Source organism: Stegodyphus dumicola, chromosome 4, assembly GCF_044657685.1.
Source record: "Stegodyphus dumicola isolate Sdum_Otavi_A_Nest chromosome 4, ASM4465768v1".
NCBI lineage: Eukaryota > Metazoa > Arthropoda > Arachnida > Araneae > Eresidae > Stegodyphus > Stegodyphus dumicola.
The window spans coordinates 224,892,183-224,905,623 of record NC_140771.1 but is presented as its reverse complement, the minus strand read 5'-3'; the positions used below and the strand labels follow the sequence as shown (position 1 = coordinate 224,905,623).

General features: G+C 32.6%; 1 protein-coding gene across 1 annotated transcript in view; it reads left to right on the top strand.

The window, feature by feature from the left end:
• Positions 1-13,441, top strand: part of LOC118203803 (uncharacterized) — a 75,099-nt gene that overhangs the window by 41,224 nt on the left and 20,434 nt on the right. The window contains exons 3-5 of the mRNA XM_085816034.1: positions 3,894-3,950; positions 7,209-7,315; positions 9,753-10,216. Coding sequence (XP_085672160.1) covers positions 3,894-3,950; positions 7,209-7,315; positions 9,753-10,216 — 628 coding nt within the window. The remainder of the gene's footprint in view (positions 1-3,893; positions 3,951-7,208; positions 7,316-9,752; positions 10,217-13,441) is intronic.

Here is a 13,441-nt window from a genome sequence, read left to right as displayed (position 1 = left end):
ACACCGGTGACTACGTCCAAAGGAAAACAGGATGTCCAACAGAACAAACATAGAGATGGTATTAAAGAGAAAATTAAGCAAAAACCCAGAACCCCCAGTCAAAGCCCTGTTGCAAGCATGAGTTCAGGACGCCTAGATGACTCTGACGAAATGGACGTTGAACAAGGGTTATCCCTTCCGAAACACCTTTTGCCTCGAAAGTAACAAAACTGCACCACCAAAAGAAGCATCCATAATGGGTACATTTATTTCATGGATCTGCTGGGGTTTCCATCAGAACCTGGATAATATCAAGAAATTAGTCGACATCTATGAACCTGCCTGCTTTGCACTTCAGGAGACCTTGTTAAAAACCAAGCAGATATGCTAAGATACGGAGATATGCCACCGTAAGAATGGACAACCCATCTGGGGGTCGTGCCTGTGGTGGTGTGGGCCTTATCACCTCCCACAATCACCCCGTACTCTGCTCTCTCTTTGACGACCTCCCTTCAAGCTGTGGCGATCCTGATTAATATATGTTTTTCAATCTCGGTATGCTCTATTTATTTCCCCCACATGAGCATGTTGATCAGCGAGAGTTGGACAGAATAATAGAGCAGCTCCAAGAACCTTTTTTGCTTTTAGGTTTTTTGCTTCAATGCACATAGTACCTTATGGGGAAGTAGGGACACTATTTCAAGGGGCCGGCAGATCAAACAATCAATGGAAGATCAATCTATTTGTCTTCTTAATAATGGAGATTACACCTACTTTCATCAGCCAACTAGAACATTTCATGCAATTGATCTGGTTTTTTGTTCTCCATCTCTACTACCTTTCTGCTCTTTCAGTGTAGGGAAGAATCTCTACAATAGTGACCATTTCCCAGTGATTGTTAATATTACAGGAAAGTCAGTGATCTCAAGACATCCACGCTTACTTTACGATAAAGCTGATTGGGATCTTTTTGCATCTTGTGCTGTGCTGACTGAAGAAATGGTAAACGACATGGAGATTAATGCAGCAGTAAAAATAATCTCTGAAACTATTGTACAAGCAGCTGAACTCTGTATTCCGAAGTCCTCGACAAAGTTCCCTAAACCCTGGAACAGTGATTGTCATGAAACTTCAAGAGAGCAAAAGAAAGCTTGTATGAAGATTTGCCAGTGTTGGACATAGGTGAAAGGTGAAAGTATCTTTCACCAGTGTCCAACACTGGCAAATCTTCTGGCCTTTAAAAAAGCTAGGGCGAGTGCAAGAAAAGTGAGGCAGCAAAGTCAGAGAAAATCATGGGCAGCCTATGTGTGCACTATTACCTCCTCAATGTCTATGAAACAGGTTTTGGAAAGAGTCCCCAAAGCCTCTGGACTATATAATGATTATTCCTTTTCTGTTCTAGAAAAAGATTTGAAAATGATCAGCACTAGAGAAGAAATAGCTGATACTTTACGTGATACGTTTGCTGCTGTACTGGCATTAGCAATTACTCAAAAACGTTTCTGTCCACCAAGATGTGCTTGGAAAGGATTCAAATTGACCTTTTTCCATTCTAATGCATAATCTTATAATAAATTATCTCACCATGTTTGAATTAAGAAGTGTAATATCTCTCACTGACAGGATCTGCTCATGTCCTGATGGCATAAGTTATTTGATGATAAAGCATCTGCCCTATGAATCTCTAGTGGTCCTTCTCGCTCTTTATAATGAGATATAGAAGAAACAAATTTTTTCCAATTGCTTGGTGCTGGGCCTTTGTAATCCCTATAGCAAAACCCTGCAAGGACCTGAAAAATCCTTTAAATTATCGTCCCATCGCGCTCACTAGCTGCCTTTGCAAGATCATGGAAAAAATGTTAATTCACTGTCTCATCTATCTGGAGAGTAATCATTGCCTATCGCCTTACCAAAGTGGTTTCCATAAGGGAAGATCTTCACTTGACAATACCCTGCTTTTAGAAACCGCAGTACGCAATGCATTTGTGAAAATAACTCAAATTTTTAAGATCATTGGTTGGTTGGTTGGTTGACTTTTAATGGCACAAAACCTTGAAGGTTATTATGCACAAGACGAATGGTGAATAAAATTCAAAAAGTACAAACACACTGTATCAGATGAAGTGTTGACAAGAACCTGTAATGCTGATGAAGGCATTGAGAAATGCTCTAGCAACAGGTAGAGCAGGATAAAAGAAAAAAACTTCAAATCATATGGTAAATAGAGATATATTTTTAAAAACTTATGAGGTTGATGTGAAGGTTTCTTCCAATAAGATCTGTTAACATTTGTAGAGTTAAAATGATATCCACGTTTCTGACTAAAAGCAGGACAGCAGGTTAAAATGTGATTGGCTGAAACAGGAATGTTGCAAGTGCCACAGATAGGCTCATTATCTCCTTTCAAGAGATACTGATGTGTCAGTCTCCAGTGACCAATTCGTAGGCGAGTCAGCAGTACATCCATCCTCCTTTCAATTTCCGCTCGACTCCCAATACTCCAAATTGGGTTTTACCTGCTTTCATTTGTTCAGAGTCTGGCATTCCCAGGGTTCTTGCCGCCTGGACAAGATCTTTGTTCTGATGTACTTCTGTATGTCTGTAAAAGGGACATCATTTTCAGAGGTAATATCAGTAGATTTTGCAGTGACATTGGTGAGTTCATTGCCTTTGATGCCAGCATGTTCAGGCATCCAACAGTATGTAATAGAATAACCCGCGTTACTCAAATGGAGGTGTGCCTTTAAAATTTCTAAGACCAAAGGGTGTCTAGTATTTGTATTTATTGATTCAAGAGCACTCAGAGAGTCAGAGTAGATGATGAACTTTCTGCTATTCTTCTTAGAGATAAAGATTAAGGAATTCAAAATGGCAAAAGTTTCTGCAGTAAAGACAGATGCAGCCTATTGAAGCTTACTACTCTTGATTTCTTTATCACAAACAAAAGCTGCCCTGACATGATCATGATTCTTGGAACCATCAGTAAAAATTGCTTTATAGTTAGAATGACTGCTTCTAATGCTCTAGGAAAATTCGTTGATATTGGACATCATTGATACTGCTCTTTATAAGTTCCACAAAAATGTTAAATAGACTAATATTCACTTCTTGCTGGGGAGCAATACCGAAAAAGTTAAAGCTTTTGGGATGCAGATCTTTTAGGTTGAATTCTTCAATCAGTGAGTGAATGTGAAGATCAAAGATAGGATACATGAAGGACATGCTTGGTAGATATGCCAGTACTGATCAGATGTCATGAGTCGAACAGGATGTTCGGCTTGTGACATTACTTTACAATAAAGATCAATGGACAACTGCTTGCATCTGAAATCCAGTGATGGTTCAAAACAGATGACATATAAACTTTGGACTGGAGATGTTCTGAAAGCTCCACAGCAAATTCGTAGTGCTTGATGGTGGACTGGATCCAATTTCAGTAGCACAGAAGGTCTTGCAGATCAATAGATAACACAGCCATAGTCAAGTTTGGAGTGGATTAAAGCTCTATAAATGCGGAGCATAGAACATCATAGAACAATGTTCTATGCTCCGCATTTATAGAAGTATTTCTCCCATAAAGTATTGGCTAGGACTTTCAGTATGTTGAGAGCTTTAGCACATTTTTTCATTCATTCTCTGGTGCATAATAACCTTCAAAGTTTTGTGCCATTAAAAGTCAACCAACCAACTGACCAGTAATAAAATTTTTTTAGATCTTCACCACTTGCTTTATTATTTATCATTCGAAAGTTATATTTGAATGTAAGTATAAGCCATATTTAATTCGTTTATTTTTTATTAAATTATTACTTTTGTTTCATTTCATATTTTGAGTTTATAATATATGTATTTAAATTAATTATAATTATGAAGTATATTCAACTAAAATGTTCTTTTTTTCTTTTATTTTACAGAGATCTCTGCTTGAGAATGAAGCAAAAGAGACAGCTGTCTTTTTAAGACTGCACTCGGTTTGTCTTTGTTAAAATTTTTTTATGCAAATTATTATTAATAGTTTTTGAGTTCTTTGATAGTTTTATTCAAATTATATACATGCTTCTTTCAATGATTTATTTCTTAAAAATTGTTATTTATTTTGTTAAAGTAATTATTAAGTGCTGACATTAAATAATACCAGGAACTTCAGTTGGTATCAGTCAGTATGTGATAAACTGACAATAAATTCTTGCTTTGCTATTCAGCAATGCACTCGTCTTTCATTGTGTTATAAAGCATGGGCTCTTTCAAATTCTATTGGCTTTGACATACTTCCCATCTATTATTTTTTTTGCAAACTGGGATTTGCCTAATAATGAAATGAAAGCTATTAGTTCTAAAAAATCTAATTTTATTGATTAATTAAAAAATTTATTAATTGATTTAATTTAACATCGCTGAAAAATCGAGAATGGTATAAACTATTGTCAAATTCCTGTCTCTAAAAGAAATTTTTCTAACGACTTCAACCTATTTCCTATGTCTATTTCCTTAATGCATGTTTGTACTTCCAACAAAAGAAGTACAAATATGTTGTAAGATCGAACATTGGAAATAGATTGAAGAAAGCCAGATTCATTTAAAACTGCCATATTATGCAGAGAATTAATATCAGTTACATTTTGTTAAAAAAAAAAAAGGTTTTGACTGGCAGATAAAAGAGTAATAAAATTAAATGAATTCAGAAAGTGTACATTACCTCAACAGAGGGAGAATTAAAACTCTTACCTTGAAATCTGCAACAAAAGCTTCAAGTTTACTGTGCCACATCAAAGCTTCTTGTTTACCTTAATGGATAAATACCAATTATAAATTAATATATATTGCATTCAATATAGCTTGAATTTTATAAAAATTACCACAGTGATTTATAGCATATTTATACGATTCCAAGTTATTACAAATATGTTTTAAAAATAAAACTATCTATTCTTGTTTAAAAAATTTATTTATGATTTGATTATTTTTTATAGTTTAATGGTACTGATTAAAATCATTGTATTAATATAAATCACTAATTTATATTTTGTTTTACTTATTTTTAAAAATTTCATATAAAAGTATAAAAATAGAGAAAAGTGATTTAGATGAAACTGCACATGAGATTTTGAATTTCTTAAAATCGTAATTTCCTTTATTGAGGTTTAATACTCACAGAAAAGGCAATTTGTATGAATGCAGTAACGTCCCACAAACTCGACCTAATTTGGACTGTGAGGATGAGTTATTCGCAACTTGTAATATTTCATCTAACAAGTCCATGAGAGTTTTCTTATTACTTTTCTCCTTGCCCAGTCTCTAAAGGCATCCAGCTTCCTTTTCATAGTCATGATAGCTTGTTCTCTTCTCATCTTGTATTTCACTTGCACAAACAGCACTTGTCAGCTTGAATATCAAGATAAATACTTCCCAGAGTGAACTAAAAGTTTAGCTTAAAGTAAAGCACATTTATAAACCTTTAGATAAGCCTGCTAACAGCAGAAAGTGATGTTTGTGGTAAACAATGGTATCCTGATTTTCTTCAGCTAATTTCTTACTGAAAAGAGAAATGAGATAGATTGAAATTTCTATTAAAAGGAAAAAAAAAAAAACTATCACGAGATTCCTTATACAGGTTCCAACAAATAGTGCCACTAAGCGAAAGACACAAAAATTGCAAAATTAGAGTAACATAGCATATCTTTGAAGAGAACAGGAAAACATGCAGACATTTAAAATTTTTTCATAACTATGTACTGTAATTAAAATGTACTTGTATTGTTTGCACCATGTAGATGATGTTAGAAATTATTGCAATCTAGCTTTTAATAAACCATCATATTTTTCAAAAATAATGTTCTTCTTGACCAGCAGATGTCTTTAGTGATTTAAAAAAAAATTGATTGCTGAATGTGCTGTGATTGTTATAGAAACACAAAAGTCTGATATTCAATTTGATATTAAAAACTAAAAAGTTAGCTATAAAAAATAACAAGGGAATTGCAAGTGTAAATAAATAAGTTGTACAACATTTTTTAAATGGGAAGAGCTGGTTAAAATAGAAAAGGATTAGAATTAGATGGCTAAAGTAAAGCTGAGAGTTTTTTAAGTGTTCAAATATTTGATATACATATATTAAGGGAATTTAACTGTTTCTTAAGTTGATTATCAGTCTTTGTTGACATGTTTTAGTAACCTATTTTAAAGAAATCCTTTTTTGAAGATTCTTGCCATTCTGATTAAAAAGTAAAAAATCTCGTTTAATCAAAATGATGATAATAAGACAGGCATATAAAATGTTGCCCACTACATTGAGATAAAGTGCATGAAGTAAGATTATAAGATATTTCTCTTGCCTTCTTAGCATGCCTTCATGGTGTAGTGGTCAGCAGATTCAGTGCATTCAGTGCGATTCAGTGATTCAGCAGATTCAGTGCGAGTCTTGGTGAGGGCATTGCTCATTTTTAATGTCTTCAACTTTAACCTAATGTCTCTACAGTGATTTTATTAGACATATACTGTCTCCAACTTTAAAAATAACCTAATGTCTCTACAATGAACTAAAGGTGGTGGTGGATGATTCTCCACTACCAGGATGATTGAATCCCCTAATCTAAAGTCGCCCTTTAAAAGGGGAGTATATAAGGTATTTCTCCTTCCTTCTTAGTGTGGTGTAGTGGTCAGCACACTCGGCATGTATTCGAGAGATCCGGGGTTCGAGTCCCAGAGAGGACATTGCTAATTTTTCACATCTCTAAAATTAACCTAATGTCTCTACAAGATGTACAAAAATTTAGATATTATCTGATGTTTTTAAAAACTTGTGGGTAGTCATATGTCTTTTTTATTGTGGATTATTTTTCAGTTGCTTGGAGAGAATTTTTTGAGCAAATATTAATTGAAAACATGCTTATCTTATTTAGCTTAGTATTATTATTTTATAATGTGAAATAATAATTAGTTCAGAAACAAATGCCAAAATGAGAGCTTTAATTTTTTTAACATTTTGTATAATTAAGGCTGCTTGTACCTTAAAAAAATTGATTTTGATGCTGTGGAATTGAAATTTAATATTTAAATCTAAAAATTAGTATTGATGAATGATAAGTTAATATGTGTGTCTGATTTTTATCTTTTTTTCAAAACAAAATAAGTGAAGTATATTTAATTTTCAATTTTATGTACTGAATAGTATTGTTTGAAAAATATTTATCTTTTAAAATTATATTTTACTGTTTCATCTTTTTTATTAGTTATTCTCTGCTATGAGGAAACAAGAACTCCTGTCACTGAAAAATAAGTACAAAGATTACTCTGGATACCTTGTTAAACCTTATAGTTCATTTGCACTTTCTTTAAGGTAAGTTTTAGTCAGTGTGTGGTGCGATTGTCTAATTATTTATACTAAGAGGTGTAAATGCAGAACAACTTCTAATATTTTGTGTTTTTAAAAGTAAAAATAAAATTATTTTCAATAAAAGATTTAAGCGTGATTCTGATGATAGCTTTTCTTGATCATGAAAAAATACTTCCTGTATTCTGTAATGAGCAATATTTAAAGAACACCACCCCTTGATAAAGAAAAGTTGATACTTTTCTGCGGACTGCTTCATAATTCCTATATAGGGCGGCTGGGTTTTGAAAAGAAAAGAACCTTCATAAAGTTGCTCTGGCATAAAAGTGTGCACCTCATGAAGATCAATTCGTAACTTCAAAAAAGCAACTCTCGTAAATGTGCTGGCACCTTTTACTAAATTTTACCGTAAATGTGCTAATCCACCATTATGCAAATCCAGTTTAGGTTTGCAAATGAAAACTGAAGTTTATTTTGAATTTTAAAATCAGGTAATGGGTCTAGCCCACTCATTAGTTAAAGTCATAGAGCACTGGTAGTTATCTTGGGTTTTTTTCCCTTTAATCATAATAATCAACCAATGTTATATGATGAATTAAAAAAAAAAAAAAAATGGATTTTTTTTATGTGTTTTTAATTTCATTGCAAGCATTATCAGTCAATATTTGCTTTTCATTATATCATGTTCATTGGTTATGTCTGTTTCATCAAATTGCTTCCATTTTGTTTTGAACCAAAATTTAGTTTATTTAACATTTTGTAAACTAAATTTTTGACTGTGAAAGGTAATACAACAGAAATGAAATATTCTTATCTTCGCTTACGAAATATTTCATGCTCATAACTTTGGTGATAAATTCAGAGGTGGAAGAAAGGCCCAATGAAATAAGCATTAATTTCTTCTTTTAAGTTACTTTTGTTTCACAATTTTCAGAGCTGAAGGATCATGTATTAATGCAACAAGAAGGTACATGGGTAAGTCTTAATGTAGCCAGAATTCCAGATTTTTTATTCTCAAGTCTGGAATTTCTGAGTTTAGAACAAATATATCATTTAAAGATTACATAATTTTAAAACTTTTAGATTGTATTTAGTTCAGTGAGAGGTCGTATCTGTGTAAACTGAATTTGACTTAAACAAAAAAAAAAAAAAAAAAAAAAAAAAAATGCTCTTTATCTTATGCAGAAAAAGAAAAACTCGATATTATAAAGCTCTGGGCTGAAGTACTCGGACTAAAAGAAGGTAACCCCCCCCCCCAAAAAAAAAACCAATGCTGACAAAACATTAAATTTGTTTTAACTTGCATCAAGGGACCTCTAGTTGAATTTTCATTAAATTATATAGTTGATAGTATGTCAGAATAAAGAGCTTCCTTGAATGATAGCTTAGATGCTGTGCAGATTAAAATTATTTATTTTCATTACTCAAAACTGCATATGAAGCATTTGGATCAGAAAGTCTCTATAGGGACTGTTGGCAAAGGTTTTTGGGGGCAATTTATTGCATAACTGGACAGCTTACCAAAATTCTTTATATTCCATGAATCTTTCTCTTCTTTCTAGCAGCTCCCCATCTTCAACACTATTTGATATGGATGCTACAAGCTATAATCTAATCACACTGAATCTTCAGTTATTAGCAAAGAAAAATACAATGCAATTGATCCCAGAAAGTAACCCCCCCACACACAAGAAAAAAGGCAGCTTAACAATTATTTTTAAAAAAATGTTAATAAACCAAATAAATAAGCACCTGTATGAATTGATGCAGTAAAATATACATTAATTTTTAATAAATTGAAAAAATATATATCCTTTTTTTATGTGAAATAACTGGAAAACATTTGCTAGTGAAATAGTTTGAAAATATGTGTGTGCGCATGTATGTGTTTCACAACAATATTTAGAATTATTTGAAATTAATGATTTTTACTGCACAGTAATCTTCAGGGTTTTGGGAATGGGACTGTAGTCAGCTCTAAAAGCAGCACAAGGTAGAATGAACTTTTGCTACTACCTGATACTAATTAGTGATAAGGGATCTTTTTCATCGCTTTCTTAAATCATTTTATAAGATCATTTATCTTGGAAAACCTGCCATTATAGGCATTTCTTTGAAGCTTGATAATAATAAAACATCTAAGTGGAGATGCTAAATTTCCCATTTTAATTCCTATCAAAAATCATATTCAGTGTACTAAATATTTTCCTTCAAGTTAATTTTTTCATTGCATGAAATTTTCTCATCTTATTTCAAATAATTCATTGCCTGATTTAAATAATTTGATGATTGTAATATGTGGGTATCTATGAACGCTAGCTTTCAAAGAAACATTTTAAAGAGTATTTTTAGTGAATGTTTTGTTTTCATAATATTGCTTTTGTAAAAGAGCTGTTGTCGTTATTTATAATGTGTTACTGCAGACATCATTTATGTGTTTCAGGGAAATTTCATCTCTGTTTGAAGAAGGTAAACAGCATGATGCTCATGAACTGCTGCTTACAATAATTTCTGCATTCTCGACTGCCTGCGAAGCACTAAAGGAAAAGTCTACAAATAAGGATGTAACTTCAAAATCTCAGTCATCTTTTGCAATAGACATGAAGATAACAGAATTATCTGTAAATGACACAGTCCATTCTTCAGATCAAAAAAATCTTAAAAGGAAACAAATAGCTATAGAGAATGTTGTTCAAATAAAAAAAAGGAGAAAATCTGAACCATTGACAATGCATGGAAGTCCTGTAAAAAATTCATCTGAAATAATAAATATTGAAAATATTAATTTAGGTTTTGAAGGTAAAATCCATCATAGTATTATGTGCCTTGAATGTGAAAATAAGCTGGAACGTGAAGAAATATTCATGAACTTGGAGGTATCAGTTGCTGAAGAGTGTGTTAAAGAAGGTAATATATTTTCCTTTAAATTAATATGGTATTTACTCATATTTCTTTTCCCCTTTTTTACTAATTTTATTGTACAAGTCAAGAGGGGAGAATTATGTGAATAATTTAATCTCGAAGGACCCAGTAACAGTAAGAATATAACAAAGGAAAAATATTCATGGATAACCTGCCAGTAACTACCACAATATTATTTATTTAAAAGAAGCCTACATTCCAGTAAGAATCATAGTAATATAAGCATCACTTTTATCTAATAAGGTATTTTCATTTCTACTTCCCTGCATCAGGAATCTTGCCCACTGCTCAATAAGCAGTCCACTTTTAGTCCTCAAATTATTGAATGCCCCTGGAACTGCTCTCTATGTTGTGTGCTACAGCTTGCAAGCCATTATCATCATAAGACTAAACGCTGTCTTCCTTCCCCTGTGCAGCGATCTTCAGAACCATCAATACTATTAGATATCCCCGTTTTCTTGCAGTTCTTCACTATTATTGTTTCATCAATCAGATCCCTTGCACCCAAAATCCATGAGCAAATCAGTAAGATAAAAATAACCACTTAAAATTTGGAGAAGCTTGTTTATTAATGCATTGAAAAAAAAAGGGGGAAATTATGTGAATACTTAAATTTTCAGAACCTTGTGCTAAAATACTATGTGAATATACGAGTAATATAGTACTTTTAATGTAATGAATCATTTCATAAAGTACATTTCCACTGCTTAATTCTGTTTCAAGTTGATAATTATAGGTTGACAATAATGCCATTGGAGATATACAAAGTCTTTAATCCGGACTTGTCGGGACTTCGGCGATTCTGGATTAGGGTTTTTTCCGGATTATAGATCATCATTTTAAATCTGGTAAGATGGCATGCAGAAATTATAAAATTAAAAATATGAAACTGTAATTTATGAAATAAAGAGCAATTTTGATCTAAAGATTATCAAAATTTACAAAAAAAAAAAAAAAAGCTTAATATTTATTTGCTTACTTTATTAAACATTTTTTTCAACGCGCGCATGCATAAAGCATACATTGCGCATAGTCGAAATTAGAAAATTGCAACCAGAAAACTATTTGATGTGTATTCATGATATTTATAATCAGTTTGATTTAAATCATATCAAAGACAGAGTACATCGAGAGGAAATACTACATTTAGTAATGAACTATAAGCCGAATAAAATAAAAACATCTGCCCTGAAGATAAGGATAGTGCTGACAGATCAACTTCCAGTTCATTGGGTGAGGTTCGAATCCCGCGAACGGGCTGGATGCATGGGTGTTTTCATGGTTTTCCCCATGTGTAACGTGTATACGAGCCAGTTTCCCTTAGAAAGTCCTCCACGAAGGCATCCCTCCCCTTAGGCAGATAGCCCTCGTGTGCTTTGCCATAATTAAATACACCAACTCCAGTTCATTGCACGCCGCGACATTCCCCTTCCCTGCAGAACAGCGTGAAATTGATAAACAGATTTCAGAATGGTTAGAGAAACAAAGGATATGCCTTTATCCATTTTTTGCATCAATTCCAACTTTTTGTTTGATGGACATGAAAACATGCTTTCGCTTTGTAGATCCTTTGGCAGCTCCAGAATCGGAAACTCTTTTTGACATAATCGAAAGTTCAAGTTTACTTTTTATAAAATTGCTCTAACAGTCTGCAAAAAATAATAAGCCGGATCCAATTCTAAGATTAAGGAACAACGCAATCTGCAACATTAACTGAAATAGATAATTAGATCATTTTAGCCTAGCTTATACCATCCGTTATACATTAATCATGCATGCCTAAACGTATTATGCGCAGGCGTAAAGGTATGTGTTTACGCATGCGCAGAAAGTTTGTAGCTTTGAGGTCCAGATTATGGATGTCCGCATTTAAGGACTTTGTACTGCATAAGACAACAGTATTTAACAAACTGTATAATGTTTGAAATTTTTTTAACATAAAGTAATGAACTCAATTATTCTTCACAGGATGTACTCTTTTTTCCTTTTATTTTTTTATATAGATAGGGATTCCATATCTTCATACTGGTACTTTTCAGATAAATTTATATTTTCATTTCTGAAAATATAAATAATAAATGGTGCTTCCCACCTCCATTGGAAAAATTTTTATTGTGATATTGACATTTCTTTTTTTATTTTACTGTGGTATTTTTTATCCAATTGAAAGACTGAAACTTTTTTTTTTTTTTAAAGTCAGCATGGGATTTTTAGTTTGTTGCAACAGAATAATGTCTATGATGCACAACTATCGCTAACACCTCTTCCCATCTAGATCAGCAAGTCTGTATAGAAATTACTGGCACCTTTGATATAAACTCCATGATTAACTTTTGAGGGGGGCTTGTACAAGCACTTTGTTAAGTTTTTATTATTATTACGGTCCTGTTTTTTAAACGCCACCAGGATTATTGCCAAGTCATGTTGAATTTTCTATGCATTATGGCTGCCATGTTTGTGCAGTTCCTTTTAATATGACATCAGAAAGACTTTCACCATATGAACTCCGAAAGGTATGACTCCTGATCACAGCAAACCGTCCATTCTTAAGGTCAAGAAAATGAATTTATTGTTCACAGTAAAAAAGTCTCTGAATTACTCTTTCCAGTTCCTCTGGTTTATATGCTTCACAATAATCTGAGTAAATCATAGATACCTCTTGTAATACATGGTTGACAATTTTTTTCATAAGTATGGTTACCTCTCTATTCAAAACCTAAGTGAGAAAGAATTTACAAGTTTCTCAGCATAACTAATCAAATATTCATTCTTTTGAGAGAACCCTGACAGCTTTATTTCTGCCATTCCATTGCGAACAGATTTTCGTTAATTTCCACTGTTTTTTCAGATTCAGCTATTCACTTATTTGGTTGTTGAATTAGATATAAAAAATGTACCTCTATCTTAAAACTGGTTCAGTCAATAGTTTTATTTTCATAAAGGCTGAGTTTCTTCCACCACCATTTAATCAACATCAGTTCCTCTTCTGAAAGTAAGTAAATCACTGCACTGTTACAGTATTCTGAAGCCACTGAACCAGTTGTCAAAACATGTTACAAATTTTATATATATTTAAATAATTTTAGTGAATTTGTAGTATATTTTGTAAAATATTGTACAGTTGTAAGAGGCCTTCAAGTCTGTTCAACAAAAATTTGAAGCTGGTCAAGAAGAAATGAAAAAAGAAATTACTGCCATAATAGAAAACAA